Here is a 27,502-nt window from a genome sequence, read left to right on the forward strand (position 1 = left end):
CTGTCCTCAGGGGCTCTCACTCAGCAGTGTTCCTTCTTCTTACTCACCTTCAAGTCTCTCCTTCCCCAGTCACCAGCTGTGACCTCAGTCCCCTACGTACCTCCAACAGGCACCCAATACGTATTTGTTTTGTGAATAATGAACAAATGATGTTGAGTGAGTCACAGAACCTCTTGAAATGTCAGTTCTCTCATCTGTAAGATGGGGCTAATAGCATCTACCTAGCCTGTTGCCCCCTACGGCAGTTGTAAAGACCAACAGAGATAGCAGCCACCAAGGCCAAGAAGGCCATCGAGGCAAAGCCCCACACAGAGCCCCAAACTGCACCTCGAAGGCATCCTGTCTTCTATGGAGGTTGGCTCCGCTAGGCCTAGGACAGTCACAGTGAGGTCTTGCGATTCGCATCTCCCCGTGCCCAGAGAGCCTGCAGGCAGGCACCAGAGAGCCACGCGGGCAGGACCACAAGTTAAACTGGGTGCAAACCTCCCTGCCTTTCCTGGTCTGGAGTCAGACAACCTTGGCTCAACTTCTGACACTGCCTTTTCCTAGCTGTGTGACCAGGTCACTCAACCTCTCTGAGCCTCAGTTTTCTCTTCTGTAAAAGAGGGTTAATTGTCCCTGCCTATCTAGAAATGCAGCCATGAGAATCGAATGAGATAATGTATGTAATCTGTAAAGTTCTATACAAACATAGATGATTATTAGGATTATCACTATTATGTCAAAAAACAGACACCCACATTGGTCTTCTCAGAGGAACACAGACTCCTGGGCCAGAAGGAGAACAGTACAAACACCACTGCTCCTTTCAATCTTGGTAACTTTGAAAACAAATTTGAAATCCATCAGATTTCAAAATCCTATATGGCTTTGCCAGGAAACCAAAAATATTCTAGCCACAACTCTGGAGAACCACAAATAAGCCATTTCCATAATGGGTGCTGCTGGGCTTCAATCAACTCAGCTGCTTGGCGAAAAAAACAGTTTTTTGAAAACACCACACACCACAATTCAGCCCTTCCTTCAAAACACATCCTTTCTCCTAAATAATAAGTGGAAACACAACTGCAACTGGTGAAATCCAACTCTGAGGCAATCATTCTCACAAGGCAGGCCTTGCCCGGTGATGGGGGCAGATGAAGCATTCTCCGGTTATAGTTTGCTGGTAGAGAGATTTCCAGTGGAGATGAGCGAGAAAGTGAGGCTCTTGGCCAGTTCCAAGGGCTGTGAGGTCTGGACCTGTGAGCCCAAAGAGGCAATCGCTGCCTCACACTCAGAAATTAGCTCTATAATCAAGCTAAAAAGCTAAACAACTGTAAGACTCCTTTACTGGTTGTTTTCATTAACCAGGTACAAAGAAGACCCATAGACCAATTTCTCCTCACCCACAGGCCTTGATGCTGCAACTCTGGGCTCCAACTCCCTCCTCCCCAGCAAATGGCCTCCCCCATCGCACAAGCAGTCCGAAGAGGAAGGGCTTTCCAGCCTAGCCAGAAGGAATCTCAAAAGATGCCCACCTGTCCACGGTTCTTATGGCCCCACTGGCCCCGCTGGGGCGCCCCAGGGCCGAGGAGAACAGACACACCCAGTCTTGGGTTCAGAGCTGACAAACCGAGATCCTACCTGCAGCCACTCACCCATGTTTTACACTTGGTGCTGCCTCTCCCTCCAAAGACCCTCAGTCTTTTTCTTTTTTTTTTTTTTTTGTGAGGAAGATCAGCCCTGAGCTAACATCCAAGCTAATCCTCCTCTTTTTGCTGAGGAAGACCGGCTCTCAGCTAACATCTATTGCCAATCCTCCTCCTTTTTTTCCTTTTTTCTCCCCAAAGACCCAGTAGATAGTTGTATGTCATAGCTGCACATCCTTCTAGTTGCTGTATGTGGTACGCTGCCTCAGCATGGCCGGAGAAGCGGTGCGTCGGTGCACACCCAGGATCCAAACCCGGGCCGCCAGTAGTGGAGCGCACACACACAACCGCTAAGCCACGGGGCCGGCCCAAGACCCTCAGTCTTGGATGGAGGTTGCATGCACTTTTTTGTTAGCTCAAGCTCCCTTTGGAGCTTTTTGTTCTCTAGCACAAAACCCTAAATCACTTGAGAAGCAGCCTGGCATGGTGGGAAGAGCAAACGCTTTGTAGTCAGGCAGATGTGGGTTTGAATTCAGGGCCTGCTGCTGACTGGCTCTGGAGATTTGGAGAGGTGACTCTCCTGGTCCTGGTTTCCTCATCCCTAAAAGATAGCTAATGCCTATCACATAAAGTTTTATAAGCATTAGTAATAATATATGGAAAGCTCCTGGTATATGGTTAGGGGGTAATCAGTGGTAATTATTATAATGGTACTCCCACCCCCATGCTCCAAATACTAAGGCCTAGTTCCTCCCTCCTACCTGGCTCTTCTTACCTCTCCACTCACATGTGACCACTTAATCAGAGTGCCCTTCCTCAGACCTGCCTGGTTCTGGGCCATGGCCACTGTGGAGCACAGGGCTGGCCAACAGAGAGCACTCAAAGCAGTAAGTGTTTGTTTACTTAGAAAAAAATCCTAAACTCTTAAGTGATTGGAATTTTTTCGACCACATTCTGCTTTCATGGGTACAAATCAATAAGGAAACAGGCTTCGATCAGGGTTTACTCAGAAGAGTAGCTTCTCTCATATGGACTTTTCTCCTCTTTTGATAGCTATGTTACTACAGAATGTCCAGCAGGCAAAACACAAAGGTCTGAGGTACGTGGAAGATTTGGAAAGTTCCTTCAGACTCTTCAAAGAAAAACATTTTACTTCTAATACATTGTCTTTTTCTTTTTTTTATTTTTAATTTTATTTATTTTATTTTCTTCCCCCAAAGCCCCAGTAGATAGTTGTATGTCATAGCTGCACATCCTTCTAGTTGCTGTATGTGGGACGTGGCCTCAGCATGGCCGGAGAAGCAGTGTGTCGGTGCGCGCCCAGGATCCGAACCCGGGCCGCCAGCAGCGGAGCGCGCGCACTTAACCGCTAAGCCATGTGGCCGGCCCTACATTGTCTTTTTCTGATTATAAAAGTAATGTGTGATCATTGTAGACAGTGTGGAAAATAGAAAAAGTATATGAAAAAACAAATCAGGAGCAATTTCACCATCTCTAGAGAACATCATAGTGAATGTTTAGGGGTATTTCCTTGCAGTCTTTTTTCTATGTGCCTCAAGGATGTAAATATCCATTCGTTTAAAACGAACAGAAGAACAAATAGGCCAACCAGTGCTGACAGGAGAGCAGCCGCGGATTGCCCATGAAGACTTCCTTGTCCTGTTTTCCATTCTCCCCATCTCTAAACAACTTATTTATTAGTGATACACCTACACATTACATAATGACGTCTTATCAGGGCAGGTGAACTCCTGCCCTTTGAGTGAGTTAACGCAGTCATCTCTGCTTTCCATTTTCGTGCCACAGTGTCAATATTTACTAGCCGTGTTGCTAAAACAAGCACTGGGCACAGACTCGGTATCAAGCGTCCCCGTCAAATCTCAGCAGCAGCAGTCTCAGCGGCACCAGAGACTTTACTGTGCCACGAGCCATAGCAGCAGGTGAGTGACTCCTGCCCTAACTGAGCAGGTGGCCTCTAGCCCAGTAAGGGTGCTTCACGTAATCATAAAGTCCAGGATGCTTGTTGCTGGAAAGCACTTAAATGTTAGAGATGGAGATATGGAGGCCCTGTAGGGGGAAGGACTTGCCTAAGCACGTGCAGCTCCAGAACCAAAGCCTGGACCCCTTCACTCCCACACCTGCACTCTCTCGTTGCACTGTCTCGCTGAATGCATGAACACAGAGAAACAGCTGAGACAGCAGTTGGGGACAGAACCCATTTTATCAGGCCTGAAAACTGGGCAAGTACTGCTCTGAGACTGTCAATTTCACAGAGGGGTCTTCCCAAGAGTGGCCTGGTCTCTTACAGTGATGACTGAGGTGACACCACAGCATCATCAATTCTCTTGCCTCTTGCTGGAATTCATTTATTCATTCATTGATTCATTCATCTATTCATATGACAAATTGTTATGGAGCCCAGCTACGGGAAGGCAGTACTTGTTTCACCAAAGCAGTGCCACTTTGACCAGCTTTTCTGGTGGGATCTCTTTGCAATTGTCAAAAGAGACAGACCCATCAGGTAGCCCCAAGGAAGTCTGAGGCTTAAAGGAAAACATCTATAGAAAGAAATGTAGGATAATTATGGTTTGGGGGTAGATCTCAGACAGCAGGCCTCTGGAAGAACGTCCCCATTCCTAAAAACATATCAGTTACTAAAAGGAATAAGTCAAAGGGAAAGGATGGTGACTTGGTGTAACACCAAATGCCGTAGTGTTTCTGTGGAGTAGTAGAAAGAATTAAGGTCCTGGATGAGGAGACCTGCATTCAGGCCCCACTTGCACCACCAAAATGCTGCATGGCCCAGAGAGGGGAAGTGCCTTGCCCAAGGCCACACAACATATCGGTGGCCAAAGTAAGACTTGAATCAAGTTCTTTACTCCAAGTCCCTGGCTGATGGCTCTGATGCCACAGATGGGTCTTTCTATTCCTCTTATCCTCAGAGAGCCCAAGAGAGCCACGACCCTGATATGGAACCTCCATGGCAATAGGACTTCTCAGCTGAGATCAGGGCATGCCCACAAGAGGAAGCCTGGCACCTTCTCTCCCTGAGAAACAGGAGCAAGGCAGAGGCCACTGGGCTACCCCAGGGCAGGAAGAAGCTGTGATGTGGGGCAATGCTGGCAGACGAGGCAGAGAACAAGTGAGCCTTCTGTACAGCTGCTGGGACATCAAACAGCTCTGCACACTTGGCCTGGTCCCCTGCTCCGCCCCCTCCAGGCAAGAAAACAAAGAAGGTGGTGTGAGCAGGGCTGTGATGAAAATGATGCTACTGCATTACTACCTTCTCCTGGGCTTGTAGACACAAACTCAAGCCCTTGGGGGCTCAGCGCTGGCTGAGCACAGTCTATGGCTGCACCGGTCCCTGTGTTTCTTGAGTGCCTACTATGGATCCTGCCGCATGCTAGAGGTGGTGGGAACATTAAGAAAGATAAACCTTGGCCCTTGTCCTCAAGGGGCTCACCGTCTGGCTTGGAATACAGAATGAACCTCCAGAAAACCTTCTACTTCAGAACAGTTATGTATGAGGCACAAACTCTAAGCGCTCTGGATGCTTGAAGCTGGAGAAATGGATGAGGCTGGGGGAAGTTGCCATGGAAGGCTTCAGACAGATAGGAGTATTTTCACCAGATTTGAGGGCTGAGTAGAACTAGTGGAGGAGAGGAAGGGAGATGAGAGAGAAGGTGCTCAGAAGGAGGAAAAGAACATCTCACTAAAAGGCTTGGACAGAGCAGCTAGAGTGGAGAAAGATTAGGAAATACTGAGAGGTAAGTTTGGACAGGTAGAGTGGGCAAAATAATGGAACTATGTTGGCCACATCCTTCAGTTTAATCTGACAGCCACTGATTCCTGACTCTGTATCAGACAGAATATATAGAAGACATGGATTAGACATTGGCCTGGAAGCAGCTACCTGCAAAGAGAAAATTAAGCTGGCAACAAAAAGGGAAGATAAACACATTAGAGACATATACCTGTACGAGAATACACTTTACAAGAGTAACCATCCAAAGGCTGGCTAACATCAGCAAGCGTCAGCTAATCTTGGCAATGCTACAGGTGCTGGCTACTGGGCACTCTCACAGAGAGAAAAAATGTACAGCACTGGTATTATTAAATGAGCACCTGCAATTATGAACACTCAAATTGTTTAAGTTCTGTTCTCAGTTAATGAGAACAGAACTTTTAATGGTCAGAACAGAACAGTTAATGGTCATTTTCTTCAAAGCATTAGGCAAAGGTTCCCCAGACTTATTTTTGTAAGTTCTTATTTAGGAAGAGCTTCCTAAAGCCAGCATTAGCTGGAATTAGGCCTTGAGCCATAATGTATACAGGCATATTTCACTTCACCCAACAGTTCCCTAAAGAGTGGGCTTTTTGAAATCAAGTCACTTTTTTTTAATGCCTAAGAAAGAAGGACTGCTGCATGGTGAATACTTTTGTGAAGAGCAGACTACTTCAAATTTAAAAATTACTCTAAAGAGCTCACAGTGCATTGAAGGGGTTAGACAGATGGTATCATGGAGCCCTTCCAGTCTAAACACTAAGATGATGTGATAACAAATGACTTTCCAAACCCCTTGAGGTATCTCTGCTAGAATTTTTCTGGCAAAAGAGATGGGAGACTCACTGTACGTACCAGTGTGGAATCCTCACCATCTCTCACCTTCCCTTTTAGCTGCTACCATCCTAACTTACTAATCCTCCATCAAGGGTTTCCTGAGTCTTGTCTTTCTGTGGGAAGGATACAAGACAATGAAGCCTCCCTCCCTCCCTTGAGGAGCTTCCAGGTCCTCATCACCTCACATTCTCTACAGTTAGTCACTCCTCCGTGATCCCCTCCCACAGCCCTTTCTCCACGCCATCTCATTAATGTTCCTTCCTGACACTCCCACTCAAAACCAGTATGAAGTCCAAACTCCTGAGCATGAAATACTTAAAAAGCGATTTGTTCTGTATGACTTAAGAAATACATGTTAAGTGTTTTAAATTTAGAAGATACAGAAAAGTCTAAGTAAGAAACAAATCATCCACTGTCCTACCCCTCCCACTCTCCCCGACCCACGTGACCAATACTATTGAAACTCTAATGGCTACCTTAGACTTTTGTCCCTCCTCTGCTTGCTGCACTGGGCTTGCCCATTGCTTCCCTGTCAGAACCTGTCATCCAGTTTCCAGGGAACCCACCCCCCACAAACATACCTTGCATTTTCCTGTCCATTTGGGAGGCTCAAGTCCATCGATACCTGGAATGCCCACACTCCCTGCTCAGCCTATCCAAATCCCACCCATCCTTCAGTGCCCCACTTACTCCCACCTCCCAAAACCTTCTCTGGCTGTGCCCGCCCGTGGAGGTAGCCATGTTCTGCACCACTATCACACGTGTCTGGATGTTCTTTCAGCTGCGCTATCTTCCAACAGCTTTTGATTTGCTGCGGGGCCTAACACTCTCAAGGGTTGTTTTGTTTGTTTGTTTGCCTCTGCAACCTCTCTGTGAGCTCCTAGAATGTACAAACTATATCTTTGCATTCACTCCCCTGCCCGCTCCTCCCTAGTGCCATCAAAACACCTCCTACCCATTACAAGTTTGATAGGTATTTCATAGAATCAGGACATTTTAGAGCTGAGGCGGGAAAAGGGACTGAGGATCAGAGAGGGGGAGAAATCTGACTAAGGTCACAGTGCAAAGCCAGAATAGGGACTCCGGGGCCAACTGAAACCAGAACTTGTTCGAACACCTATTGAGCACCTAGTATGTGCCTATCACTGTGTAAGGCATTGAGATAGAAAATGGGATGACATCCAGATCCTGTGATCAGAAAGCTCACTGGACTGTGAGCTGCTTTAGGGCAGCTTTTTCTCAAGGGATGGTGCGGAAGATGGTGGGAGCAGACTCACAGGCAAATAACGACAAGGGTGTCCACTGGTGTTGTGCGAACATAGAACAGATATGCCCAACCCTGCCTACAGTCAAGATGCCTGCAGTAGTCAGGGCAGGCTTCCGGGAGGAAGCAGAACTTGAGCACGGGTAGCACTTGAGCAGGGCTCCATGCATGAGTGAGACTAGATAACACAGGGAAAGCGTGCCACCCGGACTCTTGAAGGGAAAGGTGGTCATTGGAAGGACACACACAGGAGGAAGGAGAAGTGAACCCGCAGGCCATAAAGGAATTAGCTTGTGGAATCACTGCATCTTCAGTGGCTGCTCCATTCGCTCCTCACACTCTGCATCACATCTCAGAGAGAGGCCATGTAACTGGCTTTTAGCTAATGATCACTGCTCCTAGAGGGAGAGCTTCTTCAGCCTGACCATCTCATAGGATACCAAATAGCCAGTGAATGGGTCACTCTTGGGTCAAGTGGCCATCCCTGCTTCAGTCAGGGGCCACTCCTGCACAAGGACCAGCCCAGCTCCACTCTATGGGACAGGCGGCTGTGAGGGGCCCAGTGGGTAGGGGGAAGAAGTTGGTTTTAGCAAGAACAGAATGCTGAATGTGGCAGACACCACGCACAAGCAGGGAGCGAGACGGCGTGGCATCCAGCAGGGGTCTAGTGTGAGCAGAGGCAAAGAGGTAAAATTAACACTGCCGGGACAGAGGATAACAAAGAGATTTGCTCAATCAAGGGAAGGAAGGAATAAACCAACATCTCTGAAAGCCTACTCGGTGTCTCAAGTCCCATTTTGAAGACGTGATCTTGGATCCAGTTGTACACTCTGCACAAATTGGGGCACTTCAAAAAATACAAATGCCAGCGTCCCACTCCAGACCTTCTAAATCTGAATTCCCTGGCATGTATGTATGTGTGTTTGTTTGTGTTTTAAACCTCCTCTGTGACTCACAGGTACTGCCTGGGGTGACAACCACTGTGCTGCATGTTTCAGTCATAATCTCATTCAATCCTCCAGAGTCAGGAGAGACTCAGGTTCAAATCCTAGTCTGATAAGGTAGGTGGTATGTTCCCCATTTCACAGATGAGAAAACCAAGGCTCAGAGAGGTGAAGGAACTTGCCCAAGGTCACACAGGCAGTCAGTAGTAGAGTTGAAATTCTTACGGGTTTGACTCCCAAGTCTGAGGGACAAATTCTTGGCTGTGTACTGGAGAATGGTGGTTCAGCTGCCCTATTAGACATGGCCCAGCCACAGACCTTCCTGGAGGGTAGCAGCACTGGGAACTGGGGGACTTGGAGCCGGGGGGGAAGGAGAGCCAGGCTGGCTTAGCCAGGACTTGGCAGTGCTTCCTGACCAGCAGGGAGCTGACATCTTCTCAGAGACATGTGTGGACCCCAGGAAGGATCCTACGTCAGGATTCAGATGAGACATCAGAAAGAATTTCATGACCCCAAACTCTGGAAACACTGCAGATTTAGCTGGCTCTGAAGGCGCTTGATAAAATCTCTTTCTCTAAGAAATATTTTCAAGATTGCTACTTGGACCAGTGTTTACAAACCCCTGTGGACACAGAGCCTTATCTCCACTCCATCTGGCCTCCCTGCTCTGAAGGGTAGGGACTGGGTCTTTGTGCCTCTGTTTCCTTACCTGTAAAATGGGGACAGTGACCTCCCACTTGCCTACCCAAATGGGGAGTCGCACAATCAATTGAGGTAACAGAGGAGAAGCTGCCCAACCCAGCTTATCCCCAAGAGCTCTTCAAAACAACTGACTGCTGGGCTTTTCGCATAATGATGTCCCTATCTGTGACCATTCCTGGGCACTTCCCACATGCCAGGCTATGCCCCTTCCATCTATGGCTGGAATGGGAAAAGTGTTATTCTGAAAGCTGCTCAGAGCTATTACTATGTAATAAGGGAGGTAGAAGACTCCATCACGAGGGTAGGGAAGGGGAATGTCAGAGATGGCTTTTTGTTTGGGAAAAACTTTAAAGGGCCTTTGGTTCTGGAAAAAGAGGCCCAGGGTCCACTCAGGGGAAGGGTGTAACAACAAGGAGCTAAACTGCCTATCTGTGAAGAAAAGGGGGTAAGTATAAAGGATGTTCTCAGATTTGGGGCCTGGGGCGGGTCCTGGAAGGCCCTAGCATCATGGCAGAGGTCAGGAGTCAGAGGAGCAGAGGTGTCTGTTACCCCCTTTAAGCCTTCTCTGTGCAGAAATTCCTCTGATTGCCCCCATGCCTTACACGAAACTCAGTTTACCCTGTAACCGGTCTCAGTGGTGAGGAAGGCACTTGGAAATGGGCCTGAGTCCACGCCTGAGACAGGGTCACAAAGGGAGTGTTGCCTTGTCTTGAAGGAGGAAGGGGTCCTCAAGTCCAAGACCTGAGGCACAACGAAGATGTGAGCACTCCCTGGGGAAACTCACAAAGGCTGGGTCGGGAATAGGGTTTCCTGTTGCCCTGGAATGGAATGCTCATTATTCTTACTTGGTCATTAAAGGACTGGACCCCAGAAGGCTAGAAAACATGAAGAGACTCAGACTCTGCATATGGTATTTCAACACCCCTGCAAGACAGGGATCATCTTACAATGAAGAAATGGAGCCTACGAGAGCGAAGTTGCCTGAGGTTCAACAGCTCACAGTGGCAGAGCCAGGATCAAACCCGGGCCTAGTGGCTCCGGCGCCCAGAGTAGTCACCGCCAGGCTGGGGCTGGTCAGCCTCCTGCTCTGAACCCCTTCTCCTGTAGGGATCTCTCAGCTGCCCTTCTCCCCTCTGCCCTGTCTCCTCTCTCCACTGGCGGGGGGGCTCCTCCAAAAGACTGGTAGGAACACACTGCAGCCCCTCAGCAGCCAAGGTCTCCTCTCTGCCTGGTGGGCCCTGCCCCCAGGGTGCCAAATAAACCTCACCCCAAGAAGGAAAGGATATTTCATCACCCTCCAGGCCCTGTGGCCAGGCTACCAGAGGCCAGCAGCTCAAGATTTCAGGTTAGCGTCCTGAGGGAGGCCTCAGGGTTAGATGCTGGCAGCAAGGGGGTGGGGGTCGGCAGGGAGGCAGTGCCAGCCTGGAAGGGGATCAGACACAGGACAACTGGGCTCTCAGCAGATGGTCCGGTAAACCAACAAGAGCACTAACCAATAGTATCGACCTCCTTCCCTGTTCTCTGGAGGGGACCCAAGCGTCACAGGCAGAAAGAAAATCCTAGGCATCTTGGTACCTCAAAGAGAGCCTTGGACCAGGAGTCAGAAGTCATGGGTTTAAGTCCCAGCTCTGACACTTACCTTGGCAAGTTGGTCAAATTCTCTAAGCCTCAGCTCCCTCAGCTGTGAAATGAGAGAAATATCTACCACCCCATTGGGCTGCAAGAGGATTAAACCCGGTAATGTCCCCCAGGGCCTAGTGCAGGACCAGGTCTAGAGAAGTTACTCAATCCCTGATACCTATAGCTTCTTTCCTCTCTCCCCCCACCCCAGCACTCCCAAAGAGGACAGGACTGACCTAGGTGGACAGTGATTCTGAAACTGGGCTTCTCGGAGGTTCCTCACGGGCTGTGACAAGGGAGGGCAGGGAAGGGGGCCAGGTGAACCTCTGCTCACTCCTTCTTCCTCCTTTTCCATAAACGCATCTTCACTTTGATCTGTTTATATCCTGTCCCTCGCCCCATCATAATCCACTTTTTTAAAGTTTTGCTTCTTAAATAGTAAACTCTACTGAAGTAGATCAGGAGTAGGCACACTTTTTCTGCAAAGGCCCAGATGGTAAATATTTTAGGCATTGCAGGCCAAGAAACAGAATCGAGGATACATATTACATAGAAAGGATAAAAACAAATTTTAACAAATTTTTAATTGATAAAATTCAAAATATAGTAAGAGTTGAGTTTTGTTTTATTTTATTTTGTTTCTTTGTTTTTTGTATTATGGGTTTTCCAATGAGAAGAATGGAATTTTTTTTGGAGGGGGGATTATATTTTGCTTAATTGAGTCCAAAGTTAGTGTTCCCCACCACCAGACCTATTGGAACTGTTCGTCTGTAAAACCCTTTCTTAGGTCCAGGGCCATTCACAGGCAGGTAGCAGACCAGACCCGGCCATAGGGCTGTAGTTTTCCATTCCCTGGCCTAGACAATGAAGGAGTCCTTGCAGGTTAAAGTTCTTGGGCTCGAAAGCCTGTTGAGGGCTGCTTTGAGATCTGGAGCAATCTCCAGAAGAGAGACTCTGAAGGCTGCAGTCATCGCCTCTTGGGAGGCCCTGGAAGCTACAGGGTCTCACAACTCCCACCTGCACTGCCAGACCCCTGGGGTGCTTTACTACAGCTAAGGTGATGGGTACCGCAGGCCCTAACTCTTACCACTGGTCTCAGCTCTTACTCCCCAGTGAGGGGGAGAACAGGGAACAGCTCTCTCCTTTGCCCTCAAAAGCACACCCCTCCTCAAGGAGCCCCTCTCGCAGCAGCACTCTCTCAGAAAGCTTTCTTACAGAACCCTTCCAGCTAGCTTCTAACATTAGAGACAAAGTAGTGGAATCTCCTGCTGGAGTTCTGGGGTCCCCCAAAGACCTTGAACCCCCTCAGTAGGGAAGGAGGCAACACCATCAGTCTACAGGGAAGAGTCCTGCCTCTGGTCTTGAGGGGACTGGGTCAGGTAAACCTTCAGGGCCTTGTTTTTATCACTTATAAAATGGAAATTATTATATTTGCCTCACCTGCCTTGTGTTGCTATCAGAACTTCAAATTATCCATGAAAACGTAATTAAATGAAATGTAAATACCATGAAAAAAGGTAAAGTAGCAGAGAGAATAAGGTTTGGAATTAAGAGAGCACAGAAGACTTCAACCACTTTAAATTTCCCCACAGTGACAACATTAATGTATCTTTACAAAACTCTTTAACTACCAAAAATACACAAAAACAATGGAGTATTGGCAAAGTCATAAGGAAATAAGCACTTGCTGGTGACCTAGCAAACTGGTTCGAATTTCTACTTTCAACCACTACATAAATCAGTCATCACCTCTGACCTAGTATTCCACCTCTGGGATTATATCCAGCAGAAATAATGCAGAGAGAGGAAATTAAACAAATTATGTTCACAGAAATACTTATTTTTAGTTGTGAGAAACAATAGGGGGAAGTTAAGTAAAATGGGAATGTCTAGATGGCAGAATATTATGAAGTTAACAAAAGTATACGCACTGTATCTATTTATTTAAAAAAAGGCCAGTATTATTCAAAAATATCAGCATCATGAAAGTCAAAGAAAGGCTGAGGAACTGTTTCAGATTAAAGGAGACTAAAGAGATATGCCAATGAAATGCAATATATGGTCTGCACTGGATCTTGTTCTGCAGGGAGAAAAATGCTATAAAGAACACCCATGGGAAAACTGATAAATTGGGACAAGGATGATAGCTTAGATAAAATTTATATCGGAATTAAATGTCCTGAATTTGAACACTGTACTGTGGTTATGAAAGAGAATGTCCATGTCCTTAGGAGCTGCATAATGACGTATTAAGGGATAAAGAGGCATAAAGTCTGCAACCTACACTCGAATGGTTCAGAAACAATAACAGATAGATAGTCAGACAGATGGACAAAAAGAAAGAAAGGAAGGAGGAAAAAGAAGGCAGGGAGGGAAGGAGCAAGAGGGGACAGGAGGGGGAGGAGATGAGGAGACGGGTGGGAGGTGGAAAGAAACAGGGAAGAGGTGACAAAATATAAAAATTAGTGTATCTGAGGGCTGGCCTGGTGGCATAGTGGTTAAGTTCACGCTCTGCTTTGGTGGCCCGGGGTTCGTGAGTTCACGGGTTCAGATCCTGGGCTTGGAGCTACACACTGCTCATCAAGCCATGCTGTGGCAGCAGCCCACATATAAAATAGAGGAAGATGGGCACAGATGTTAGCCCAGGGACAATATTCCTCACCAGAAAAAAAAAGTTTTGGTGTATCTGGATAAACGATATATGGGAGTTCTGTTATTCTGAAACCTTTTCTATTAAATTTGAAATTATTTTGAAACAAAAAAATTTTTAAGTTATATGGACTCTGGATACATGGAAAGGTATAAATAAAACAATGTTGAGTCAAAAACAACACAACACAAATGTACATACTGGGGATAAATAAGTAGAAAAGGAAGTGTACACCATAGACATAGGTATTTAATGGTTTCAATTATCCCACGTAAGTGCCACCCTCCAGCTCTCATGGTTTTCATAAAGCAAACGGAGCTCAAGGAGACCTGTCCCTCAGAGCAAGCGATCTGCTCTGTGTGCCAGCTTCTGACTGAAGCGTGTGCAATGCAGCCACTTTGTTTGAGTGGCTTTGTGCTTTGTTTTCCTAACAATGGGTGATAAAGAGCCTCCCTCCCTCATCCATGGCCTATGTCATCTGGGGCCCTCTGCAGTTGCCTGCCCTCCTGCGGCCCCATCCCTTTGACCCTCTCCACGCATTCTCTTGCCCAAGCCCAGGCCTGCAGCTCCTCAGTTCTTGGCAGAGCCCTTACCTCAAGGTGGTTACCCACCATCTCCCAGATTAGACTGCGAGAGCTGCCCCATTCAGGGTGAGGGCTTCCTCCTCTGAACGACTGGCACATGTTTTGGGGTCCCTCCTTTAGCTTGTGGCCTGTTCCATCTGCTCATTTCATTAGCTTTTGAGGAGGGCATCCCTGTGCCCCAGCTGAGCCTTAGGCTCTTCTGGGACAAAGCCTGAGCCCTAAGTCTCCTATACCCATCACAGTGCCCATGACACAGTGGGTGCCTGGGAAGAGTCACTGGACTGTGACAATTACCTAGCATACAGACATGCACGTGCTCACCCATCCACATCCACTCACTCACCTGTTGGGAATCACTGGCTTGTCTAGGCCACAGCTGTGGCCCAGAAGTTTTCCTTGCCACTGACACCAAGCTTGTCTGTGCCCGGCCCAGGAAGCTCTCAAGCCTGCGGCCTGAATGACAAGAGGCCTCTGTACTGTACTGTGGTTTTGCATCCATCGGGACCACAGTTCCTTAGACCTTTTAGCAGGCCCCCCTTTGATTTGTTCCACAGTTCAGAGGCTCAGGAAGGCTCTGGGGCCAGCCGATGGCCCCCCCTCTGAAGTCTGCTTGGTGTTGACAGGGCTGGCATTGATGAAAATGCCGTATCCATGCACCTTTATGTTGAGGGGCTGCCACTGGCTCCCCTCACCCACCTCATCTGTTTTTGGCCACTCTCCTGCCCTGAGCAGGGCCATAGTCCTGCAGCTGTAAGGCTCACGGGTAGAATCCCATCAAAGCTGCAGGATGGAATCTCACCAAGGGAATTTGGTGGCCTATGTGGTCCTCACTGCTGCCCTCTGCAGAGGATGGATATAGCTGCCCTGCTCACTTTCTTCCCTTTCCTGTCCCCTTAATTGATAAAACCCTTTGGCCCACAGCAAGTTTCTTACCCATCACCACCCTCACTCACACCCACCCACCCTGGGCCCTTCACCTCTACTAGAATCTCCCAGATCAATTTTGATTAAACTATAGAATTAGTATAGTATGACAGAAAGAGCATGAGCTATGCAATCCAACAGACCTAGGATGGAATCCTGACTGCCCCTGTCAGACTGTGGGACCATGAATATGTTATTAAACTTCTCTGAGCCTCGCTTTCCTCATCTGTGTAGTGGGAATGTGATCCAGCTCATCTTGTTCTGGAAGGATGGGGAGTACTCAGCACAGACTGACATGAGGGCAGAAGATTCTTGACATCTGTCAATCACTTTCACTTTCCTAGCAGCAGAAAATATAAGCATGTGTGTGATCAGTGAAGCGACAGACAGGGCTCTGCCCAGAGAAGGTTCTGACTCTTATTTCTGACTTTCTCTGAGATATGCTGTGTTGCATGGAGTGGAATTTCCCACTTGGCTTCTCCCTGATAAGATAGGTTTGTATTCCTTGAGCAAGTTACCTAACACTTTGGAGACTGAGTTTCTTCATCCGTAAAATGGGAATAATAACAACTTCACAGGATGTTACAAGGATGAAATACAACAATGTGTGCCCAGTAAATGGAGGTAATTTTTGTGTTTTGTTTCCCATTTTGTGTTTGGGGAATCCTGGACATTCACGGATTCCAAGCCTGTGGGAGCTGGGGGCTTGGCTGAGGTTTTCTGCCTCAGATTTAACTCAAGGCAGGTTCCAGACAGCTCTGCCGTTAACTGATGGGTATCTGTGGGGGTTGAACACTTATCAGATGTAAAAGGCCTGGACTGGACACCATGGTGGAGGCTGGGGGTGGATTGATAAAAGACAAAGTTCACAGGAGCCAGGCCTGGAGGAACCTTCAGTCCAGCGGGGAAGATGACCAGGTAAATCCTTTTATGTCACATGAGGTATGATGACATTAGCACTTAATAGAGATGTGGGTCCAGAATAAGAGGTGAGTAAATCCCACAGAAGGGGGTGGGGTGGGACGGGGTGGGTCATGACAGGCTTTGTTAGGGAGAGAATATTCGATCTGGACCTTGAGGAAAAGTTTATTTCTCTGAGAGTAAGGGAATAGCAAAAGCAAAGAGAAGTCACACCAATTTGGGGACCTCTGGCCTCTGTCTCAGTGCCATAGTGATGCTCCAAATAGGAGAAGAGATATGGATGTGCCTTGAAAGAGTTGACAGCCCAGGACAAGCAAGTGTGAGATAGGCCTCATCTCATCACTGGGCTCTCCCGGGCTGTGAGCCCCGCCTGCTCCCCTGGGCCTCCCCAACCTACCCCAGGAGCTTAGCACTTGGGGGAATGTTAACCCCAAGCATGCATGGCATCAAGTAGACACAAAACAGAGGGGGATGTGTAGGTGTGAGAAATAGCTGTGGAAAGATTAGAAGGTAAGACTCAGAAATAAAAACAGTTGCTGGGTTAAGGCTGCTAATCTTTTATTGGCTTAAATTGTCTTCTTAAATTTTTTATTAAAAAAAAAACTTTCATCCAAAATGTCTCACAGATCTATGCACACTGCTGTAAAAAGATATTCAACATATTTCATTAAGTGAAAAAAGCAAGTTGTAGATTCTTATGGCCGTGTGATCCCATCTGGGTCCACGTACACACTGGCTTTTCTTAGAAAAGTTCTGAGAGGCAACAGAAGAAAATGATCATCACAGTCTACCCTTGGGCGTGAGACTTAGAGGGAGGGCCAAGGGAGTTCTACTTTTTACTTTAACTCTTCATAACATTATGACATTTACCACACATTACTTCTGAAATAAATTTTTTTTAATTTAAAAAGAAATAATAAAAGCCCCTTTGCTTCAGAGTTCATCTTGGAAATTCTTTTCCCAAGGACTGAAACAGGTAAATCCCAACACCTATTATTGTTGTTTTCTATAGTGTTGTGTGGCTACACGGTTCCTGTAGGTTTTTGTTTCTCCTCTGAAGGAGGTTGCCCTGCCTAAGCTGAGTGTGTGGTGGGAGATCTTAACCACAGAAGACCCCAATGAGGTGGTCAGGTCTGGCAGGCAGCCCTATCAATATGGCTGTCCCAGGGAAGTCCTCAGCTCTGTTTAGGAAGGGTGAGGCTTGACAGCAGTGGCTCCTTCCCTGGCCCAAGGCTCCTGTCCCTACAAAAGGAGACTCTGCAAGTTAAGTGCCCTTAGGGCACCCTGCACACATGAGCCTCCTGTAAGTAGCAGGGCTTATGGCCGCTGTCTTCACCAGGAGAGAAGGAGAGGGGATGATGGGATGTGTGGGGTAATGGTGAGGTAGGCTCCTTGAGAAAGGAAGGGGCTGTGGATAAAAGTTGAATGTAGATATGGATAAATTTTTGTTTGTTTGTTTAAACCAGCACAGTGTAGTTGAAAAGATTCTTAACGTTCCACCTCCTATATTACTTGCTCTGTGACCTTGGACAACTCACCTCCCCTCACTTTCCTTGTCTATAAAATGGAGATTTGGACTAAATTCTTGTTGAGATCCAGTTCATCAGTAACATTTTATGATTTTATGTTAATATAATAATCTAATAATCTAAATAAAGGAAAGAAATTTAAATATAAGAAAGAAGAAACCATTGATCATTATATGCTGCTTACATTAAATTACCTTGCATCCTTGGGCGTACAGTATTCATCACTCAGCCTATCAACCAGCGCCCCTCCCTGGGCAACATCACTCCTTCCCAAATGCTCACCCCCGGACTCTGACCCGGCTACCCTACCCTCAAGGTCAAACAAAAGAGATCATCCTACCACACATTCTCCCCACTCCCCAGAAGCATTCAAATTAAAGGAAGAAATGATTTTGTTTGTTGTGGATCCTTATGGTGTGGTGGCCAGAGCCCTAGACTAGGAGTCAGACCACCAGTCCCCACCATGGTCTATCACTGCTTCACTGTGTGACCTTGGACAAGTCACTTCCCTCTCTGGTCTTAGCCTCATCTATAAAATGAGAAGTTGGATGGGTTCTTTTTATGAGCCCTGCTCTAATACTCCCCTTCTCTGCCCTACAGTGGCTACCAAGGCTAGGAGAGGCCAGAATCTGCAGACCAGCACTTCTCCAAAGACTCTGGGAAACCAGCAGACAACTTCCAGCATCCCCAGCAGGCCAGTGCCAAAATGTGAACACAGACAGGTGTCTGCACTCAGCACTGGGAGCCAGAAATCAGGCGAGATGAGCAAGGCCAGGCGGGGCCCCAGCCGAGGGCAGGCCTCTCCAGAGGGCATGCCGTCCTGATCCAAAGCTGGATCCTGCAGCTTTTCTCACGGATGTTCTCTTACTCGTAGGATAAGGACAGACAAGGCCTCCAAAGGAATCAGAAATATGCACTTCAGGGACCAGACCAGGGCAGGGAGTGGAGTTCAAGTTTCCTCGTTTGTTAATACACAGTTTTAGTTAAGGTACAACACACCTACAGGAAAACGTACATACACATGTACGGCTCAATATAGTTTCATGAAATGAACATATTCATGAAACAAACATCCAAATTAAAAAACAGAACAATACCTCCCAGTAATCCCCCTCGTGCCAGCTTCCAGTCACAAGTCCTACCCCAAAATAACGACTCTTCTGCCTTCTAGCACCACTGATTCACATTGCCTGTTTTGAACTTTATTGTACAGTATGGAGTCTTTTGAGTCTGGCTTCCTTTGCTCCACATTATGTTTGTGAGTTTCATCCGTCAGTACAAGTGAAAATGAAAAATAACTGTCGTTCATTTTCATTTTTGCAGAGTAAGGACTTAACGAGGAGCTAAAATCAATGAGACAGCCCTGAGTCTAGGCTAGGGTGTTCGCTGATAGCCAAGGAAGCAGGTACACATCCAGCTCCTCCCCAAAATCAGAATTCCTGCTGTTCTTCCTGCAGAGGCCCACATCATCCGCCTGGGGGGCTCCAGAGGTGGGAGGTGGGGCCTTGATGCCCCAAACTTGCTTCAAAGGCCAAAAGCTCTTGTTCACTGAATACTACCCTGTGCCCTGCTCTGTGAGGGACACCATAGACTCAGCATCTCATTTAATCCCTACAACCATGGAGTAGGTACTGTTATTATTCCTATCTTACAGGTAAGAAAACTCAGGCCCAGAGAGGTTGAGTAAGTTGTCCTAAGGTTGCACAGTTAGGAAGGGGACGCAAACCCCAATCTGCATAACCCCAAGGCCAGACCTCTCTACCACTCCATGTTGGCAGGGAGCTCGCCGGCTAGATCTGGCCCCTACCTCTGTCTCCAACCCCATTTAGCACAGCTTGTCACCAGCTCACTTTCCAAGGTCACACTGGCCTCCTGCCAGCAGCTCACGCCCCAGGCTCTTCCCCACCTCAGGGCCTGTGTCCTGGCTGTTGTCTTTGCCTTCACTAGTTCCCTCAGTTCTCAAATTAACAGTCATTTCCTCTGAGCAGCCTTCCCTGACCACCCAGTCTAAACTATGTCCCCTAGTCTCTCTCAGAGCATCCTGCTCTCTCCTTTCATAGCTCTTGACATACGCTAAAATGACTTCTCCTGGCTGGCCTGGTGGCGTAGTGGTTAAGTTTGTACGCTCCGCTTTGGCAGCCTGGGGTTCACAGGTTTGGATCCCGGGCGTGGACCTACGTATCGCTTATCAAGCCATGCTGTGGCAGGTGTCCCACATATAGAGGAAGATGGGCTAAGAAGGACTAAGGACTAAGAAGGAATAATAGATGAATTCTCCAGGAAACTGCTTCTACTTCCATCTTCAGATCCCCCCACCCCTACTTCTCAGTTCTCAGCCCACCCCGATACTAGTCCCATCAAACTCCACCCCTGTTATGTGCGTGGCTGCCCCCACTGCCAGCTGGAGCTCCAAGAGGGCAGAGACTGTCTATGTTCTCCTCATCTTTGTACCCACAGCACTTAGCACAGACTGCTACACATAAAACACGGCCAAGGTGAGGCCACCCAATCAAATGCCATAGTTAGGGTCTGCTGCTAAGGATGCCACTTTCCAGGGTCCCCCTGGTGTCACCAAGGTCAGGAGAAGCACCAAAGGCCAAGAGAACATGGCTTCCCATTCAGAGGCAGACTCCACTTGACCACCCCAGCCTCTGGGCCTCTGTCCTCCTCCCTTCACCAGGCCCTGGATTGCCAGGGGCAGCTGGCTCCGACAGAAGGCTGAGGAGTCACCCCCTCTAGGGTCTCTGCAGTCATTGCTCCCCCACCCAGCCAGCTACCCAGCCACCCAAGGCACACCCTCCCTGAACTTGAAGCAACTTTGCCTCCCATTCTCCTCAGAGTAAGGCTCTGCTTTGAAGCTCTTTCTGTTTTGTCTTTAAAAATAAAAGACAGCAAGAGAATTCGTCCTGACCCAAGAGCTCTACAAAGGAGAAAGGCCTCCTGTTTTGCTCTTGGACACAGTGGAGGCCCTACACTTCCAGGTTTTCACTCTGCTCGGTGTGGGAAGGGGTGAGGCTGGGTGTACTGGTGGGCACATGTGAGTGTGCAAGGGCTGTGCTCATGGAGACAGCACAACAGGTGTGCAGTTACAAACTGGACTGGCCAGACCTTGGCTATGTCACTTGTTGGCTGAGCAATTTGGGGCAACTTGTTTAAACTCTTTGGACCACAGTTTCCCCATCTAAAAAATAAGAGTAAAAATAATTCCCATTTCCTGCATTGTTATGAGAATCAAACTTCAGGACTGGTGATCTGTAATCACTAAAACGCCATCTAAATATTAGCAGTTGTTAGAAATGGAAGGCAAGAAGAGAGCTTCAGAAAACCTTCATCTCTCTCCAGATAGTAACTACTTTCAGATCTCGGAGTGCTGCATTCTGGGTTTTAGCAAACCTGAAAACGTAGCCGATAACTTAGATCCTAGAAACCTTAATGACTAGGCTCATGTGGCTTGTTACTCAATGCAAATCCATTTTCAGAAGGATTACTTCACCTCCCATTCAGGCTCTGAGCTTATGAAACAAAATCCTGGGAGCCATGGAGGATCCCAAGTGGGACTCAGGAGAAAACCCACGGGTCAGGTCTCACTCCAGAGCCTGTGGAGGACTTTGTGAGAAAAGAAACAGATAAAACAAGAATCACTTAGCTTCATCATAACTGTCAGCCAGGTTATACTGAAAACACAGAACTCAACAATTCTAGTCCTTTCTGCTGGCAAGTCTTTATTTCCAGAGAGATGACTATTTGCAGAGCTGCCCATGAAGATGAATAAACCCCAGGATTGTTTTTAAAGCATCCCCTAGTCCTGTAACAAGCCCACGCCCTACAAGATCAATTGACTGACAAGCGCACCAAGAGAAGAGTGACCCGGACTCCATCTCGCATCCGCTCCCCATCTCACCGCCACTTACCTCCCCAGCTCCTCTCCGATGTCGTAAAAGTCCTCCACTTTCTGCTGCTTGAACGTCTCCATGTTTAGGCTCCTCATTGAGACCTGGAGCGTACAGCCCTGAAATGAGAAGAAACCTGAGGTCGGGATGGATATGCAAATTGGCACAAGTCTGAGTTTGGGCCCAAAGGTAATTGGCTGCAAGGGAGCTAATAATTTAATGATAATCCACAGCCCTGGGTCCTCAAGAACTGCCCTGCTTAAGCCTGTCCTCACCTGTGACCAATTATGTATGGTTCTTATTTGATTTATATTTATTCAAATTTGTTAAGGAGACAGAAAAAAGAGCCCTCCTCTCCTCTTCAGATCTGCTCTGAAGAAGTTCAGAGAAACAGAGCCACAGCCAACTTCGGCAATTTCTTCCCACGAAATTCAGATTTACTGAGAAAAGTGGCAGCTTTTTCAGGCAGGAAAAAGAGCACTCGTTTTTGAGTCAGAAGTCCTGGGTTCAAGTCCCAGTTCTGCTCAGCTAAGTTATTTAAACTGCCAAAGACTTAGCTTCCCCATCTGTAAAAGGGGTTAATGCTGTAAAAACCAACTGCAAATCATGAAATTATCTCGTAAACTATAAAATGTAGTAGAAAGGTAAGGGATTACCACGACCTCAGCTCCCTCAGGGGCTGTGCCACCCAACTGCGAGTCTGAACTGATTGTAAACTTCTCACTCATCACCCCAAAGGAAGGATGTGCGGGAGTCATGTGACAAATTTCAACAGGCACCAGAAGTCAGGAGCCTGAGGTGCTAGTTCCAGTTCTGCTCACGACTAGCTCTGTGACCTCATCACTTGTCCGAGAAGCCTCAGTTTTCTCATCTGTAAAATGGAGCTAACTCTGCCTGCCCAGGGCTCCTCAGTGAGAGCCACAGGACAAGTCTGAGCCATGGGGAGCGCTCACCACTCCACCGGAAGAGACTGCATCCTATCCTGGGATCCCCCGGCCCCAAGGAGCTCACCCATTCCTGGGACAGCCACATGCCACCCTGGACAGCACCCCGAGGGCAGGGCCCAGGACACAGTCTGCAAATCACAAAGATAAAACCAGCTGCCTGTGGATGTATCTGTCAAAAGTCCTTAACTAAGTCCTCTCAGAGCTCATTTTGGCTAGTGTTGGCAGCTTTTCTTCTGCCTGCCAGTCAGATACCAACCATACCTAAGCCCCATGAACCCCAAAAGACTGTTTTCACCAGGCTGGGTGGAGGCACCATTACATAAGGGCACGTCTCATCAATGCCAAGTGGCTGGAGATGTTCCAACTCTCAGGCGATGTATACATTTCACCCTCTTTCCTCCTACCCAGCCCGGGCAAACTGGAGCCCTGTTACTAAGATGCCACTTGGCTCCCTCCCTTCCCCCAGGGCACACACAACCCTGAAGCCCTCCAGGCAGACGTGGCCTGGCTCCCAGGCCTTACTCTCAGGGTCACCTGCCAACCTCCTGCCTCTCGGTGCTTTGGTCTATCACACATCCTCCTCCCTGCTAGGTCCTCACTCTGTGCTGGGCCAGGGCCCAGCAAGCACGGAATACTGAAAAGAGCAGGCTCTAGGAGCCCCCATTCCAGGCTAGTCTGGGTGTATATTAGCTGTGTGACCCACAGCAGATTGGCACCCTCTCTGGTCCTCAGTCCCCTCATCTGTAACCAAGGGTGATAATGTCTATCGCACCTACTTCACACATCCGTGTGAGGATCCATTGTGATAAGGGCATAAACCGCTGAGCAAATAAGAAGGATGATTATTACTATTATTATTTGACTCATCCCAGGCCATTGTTTGTGTTTCTGCTTCCCACAGCCATTAAGACAACCAATTCAGTTCCTTTCTGAGGAGAAGGTTTTGGGATCCTCCTGCTAAGTCTGGCTTGACCAGAATCAGAAGTTCACCCCACCCTCACCCCCACCCCCATCCCAGCAAATCTCCTGAGACTACCCCAGAGAGTGGCAGGACTGCTAGCCACTATCTTCTTTTTGCTGAAAAAATCCTTCCAAATAAACCATTTCGGTCAGGTCCTGGAGGGTGGAATTATTAATTTCACACAGCTAAGTGGAAACAGAAAACTCCAAAAAAATTTTTTGGCAGATATCCTGAGAGTGGTCCCAGGTCCCAGGTCCCAACAGCTAAGATCCTCCATCGGCAAGAGGCTGGCTCCATTCGCCATCAGGAGCTGAGCTGGATTTGAAGTGGCCCCAGCTCCCCAGCAAAATGATGAGCCCCATCCTTGGGCTCCACATCCTGGGTGGCTGGGGTAGGGGCAGGGGAGCCCCCTAAGGACAAACTAGGCCCATCAGTTTGGCCCCAACTCACCTTTCTGGCCTTAGCCCCCTCCCCTCACATATCCTATATTACAGCCAAAGTAGACATTTCCCACTTGCCCAGAACTTTCACCCCCATGCTCAGCTCAAGCTGGCCCTTTCCATGAGAGGCCCACCTGGAGGGTCCTCCTAGCAAAAGTGCTCCCTTCCGGCAAGGCCCAGCTCAAATGCTACCATCTCTGTGAGGCTCCATGACCCTTTTTCTTGCCAAAACAGATGAAAATTCCCCCCCTCTTTAAATTCCCAGAGAGGGCTCTTCATACATTTTTAGGATTAGAGCTTATCACATTCTGGCTCATCATAATCTGTGTGTGTGCCTAACCCAGAGGGAGAGTGCACAGATTCCACAGTCACGTGGGCCTGGTTTCGAATTCCAGCTTCGCCACTTACTAGCACACACTGAGCACAGGACAACTTTTCTCAGCTTCGAATTACTTACATGGAAAATGAGTCTAGACAATGCCTAGTGTTGGTGAGTATGTAGAGCAACCAGAACTCTCAAACACCGCCAGAGGGAGTGTACACCAGGACAACCACTTTAGAAAACTGTTGGGCAGTTTCTAGGGATACCTAAGAGAAATGCATGCAGGTGTTTTCTAAAATGCTCCATGTTAGAAGGCTCACAGCAGCACTATTAGTAATAACTAAAAATTGGAAACAACCAAATGGCCATCAATAGAAGAATGGATAAATACACTGAGATCTACTCATACAATGGAATTATTATACAACACTGAGAATAAATAAACTACTACTACCTGCAACAACGCAGATGAAACTCACAAACATAATGTTGAATGAAAGAAGCCAGACAAAAGACTACATAGCATGTGATTCCACTTAGGCAAAACTAATCTGTGGTGCTAGAAGTCAGAGAGTGGTTACCCCTGGGTGGGAGTTGTGCCTGGAAGGAGACACAAGGGGGTTTCTGGGTGCTGGCAATGCTGTTTCTTAATCTGGGTGTTGGTTACATGATAGATGGTATGTATATTTATTTTTTATGCAATCAAAATTTTAAGTTCAAGTGCTCCACTTTGGAGGCCCGGGGTTCACAGGTCCGGATCCCAGGCACGGACCTACACACTACTCATCAAGCCAAAGCTGTGGTGACCCACATACAAAATGGAGGAAGACTGGCATAGATGTTAGCTCAGGGACAATCTTCCTCACCGCCCCCCCAAAAAAAGAGTCTAATATCAATGGGACAAGAGATAACATATGTAAAATGTTTGAAATAGCGCTTGGATGGTCCCAACAAATGTGAGTTCCTTCCCTCCTGCCTACTGTCTTGGAGCCACATGAGGGCAGGAGTTGTGACATTCTCACCTCAAAGTAGCTGGTATACAGCAGGCACTCCATAAATGTTGGTTAATTTAAACTTAGGACCCCAGCCTCCCTTCTCAAGGAGCTGCTCAGATATCTCACCAGATAAAAACAACTGATAACAACTTAAACCCCTTTCCTAACCTGTCCCCAAGATGAATTTGCATTTTACCAGTTTAAAAACATGTAACTAAAGGGAAGAAACTCTGAGGTGGAATTATAGTCGTCAGTTAGGACCCAGAGAAGGACCCAGAGGCACAGGCACCTTTCTAGCCCTGAAAAGATGAAACTGCAAGGCAGAGGGGAGGGATACAGCTACAACTCCACAGGCCACTGGCTCCAGACATTGCAAGGATGAGGCCCATCTTAACACCCACATTATGGAATCTCTGGAATTCACATTCGTGCCCTCAACCCTAATACTAGGCAACACTTCAAGGGTTAACACAGATTTCCTAGAATCTCACAGAAAGGGACCTCTAAGATCATCTAGGGGATTTTCAGACTCTGCTTTAGGAGCGTGAGGAAGGGGAGCCAGAGCAGTTCCACTTTACCCATACTATATGTTGGGGTTCTGTGTGAGAATTCATGGCAGGGGACGAGGGTGTTGAAAACCACTGTTGTCTTCTCTAACCCACTTGTTTTACAAAAGGAGGAAATTGAGGTCCAGACGGGGGAAGGGACTTGCTGCAAGTCACACGGCTAGCCCACTCCAGTTGCTCTTCCCAGGGCTTCTGTTGACAGCATCCCCAATGCTCCGATGGCGGCGCAAGTGTTGGAGAAGTTAGTGGCTTCCTGAAGGACAACCTAGGAGGAGGCCTCTAGGGCTGGAGGATGACCCCACAGGGAACTCTCAACCCTCCTAAGCCCTCTCCCCCACTGGCCCCAGCTCCCTCTGCTGAACTCTCAGAGACCCCGACCCCACCTCACCCAGTGTAAGTCAGTGAAACGGGACCATGCAAGGGGGCAGGCATGATTGTCCTTTTACACCTCCCCCCACATTAGGGATCATCACACTCAGGCTCTGAGGCGGCTGCCAACAGAACGGAGGGGCTCCAATGTTAAGAGAGCCCCTCTACGCACTCGAGGCTTTGACCCACCCCAATCTCTGCTGAGGAAGCTGGGGCTCAGAGAAGATCAGCCACCTGCCTGAGTTGACATAAGAAAACTCCATCTTTTGTGGTGAAGGTCCAGCTCCGCTGGGCAGCCTGCTTATTCACTCCCACATCTAACAAGAGAAGCCTTAGGGAGGTGGTCCGGGTCAGTCCAGGTCTCATTCCTGCCAGCCAGAAACCCGCCCCAGACCAGCACACACCCACCCACATCCACACACCCCTGTCCCCCTACCCAAGCCTCTCCTGCAGCCACTGAATTATCAGCAGGGCCACTTTAGGTGCTAAAAACATATCTTGGGAGATGAGTGGTTTGAGGAAGAACAAGGCTCTGAAGGTATCTGTGAAGAGGCCAAGGCACCAGCGCCCCTCAATCACCAGGACTCTCCCAGGAAGATCTTACAAAGGGGCAGTCAGGAAGCAGTGTCAGACCACAGCAGCAGCCCCCAGCTGCTCTCCACTGGGTTCTACAAGTATTGAGGTGTCAGGGGCTGCTCTCCTTCCATCTGCCCCCAGAGACCTTCCCACCTGCCTCTGAGGCAGCCAGCTACAGCGTCCTCTCTTCCAGTGTGCACCCCTAACCTACCACTACCTGCCCAGCCTCAAAGCTCACCTCTCTGAGCCTCATTTTCTCCTTGGTAAAGTGAGAATACTTATTTCCACTTGTAGTGTTACAGCAGTGAGGATTAGCTAGACCCACACATGCCGTGAGACATCCACAATGCCTGGCCCAGACTCAGTCAACTGTCGGCAGCACCCTGCTATGCCCTTCTACCCCAGCCTGCCGCAGACCTACTGGCTGCCCCCATGACCACAGGGGTGGGGGTGGGGGGTGCAGGAGGTGTGCGAGGTGGCCAACGCTGATACGACCTGGCCCCCCTCCTCCCGGAAATCTGGGATGCTCTTCCCTGTCAAGCGGCCCTAACTTGATGGAAGTCTGTCCCTCATCTCCTCCCTGGGTGCCATCCCTCTGCCTGCTGCCCCCACCCCGTCTCTCGGGTCAAAGTGCCAGGCTTCGGGGCGCTCCCTGGGGACACAGCAGGCAGGTCCCCGCGTTCCAGTGCCGGCCACAGCGCCCAAGGCCACGGCCAGCCATACCCGCGGGCGGCGTCAGGGACAGGAGCGGTGGGCTTGGGAAACACGAGAGAACACCCGGGAGCAGTTTGCCCCCGCCAGCTCCAGCCCCCGGGCGCCGCTGCAGTCGGGCCGCACGCCCCGTCCCGCCCGTCGAGCCCGCACATGGGCGCTACTCACGGCGGGAGGCTGCGCTGCGGCGGCGCGGTGGGCACAGCGGGCACAGAGGGCACAGCGGGCACGGCGGGCGCGGCGGGGTGCGCGGCGCTCGGCTCTGCTCTCCTGGGCGCCGGCGAGGCCGCAGAGGAGCCGAGGGGGCGGAGCGGCCGGCCCCGTCCCAGGCGCCGGCT

General features: G+C 48.7%; 1 protein-coding gene across 2 annotated transcripts in view; it reads right to left on the minus strand.

The window, feature by feature from the left end:
* DAPK2 (death associated protein kinase 2) overlaps window positions 1-27,502 on the minus strand; it is a 113,555-nt gene that overhangs the window by 85,812 nt on the left and 241 nt on the right. The window contains exon 1 of one of the 2 annotated variants that reach the window (XM_004421672.3): window positions 21,299-21,382. In XM_004421672.3, the coding sequence (XP_004421729.1) occupies window positions 21,299-21,375 (77 nt within the window). In that variant the 5' untranslated portion in view covers window positions 21,376-21,382. Of the gene's footprint in view, window positions 1-21,298; window positions 21,397-27,502 lie in introns of those variants that run through there. The other variant, XM_087429130.1, reaches the window with a different exon arrangement.

The sequence above is a fragment of the Ceratotherium simum genome, chromosome 3, assembly GCF_057802395.1.
Source record: "Ceratotherium simum simum isolate JZ-2026a chromosome 3, ASM5780239v1, whole genome shotgun sequence".
Taxonomy (NCBI): Eukaryota; Metazoa; Chordata; class Mammalia; order Perissodactyla; family Rhinocerotidae; genus Ceratotherium; species Ceratotherium simum.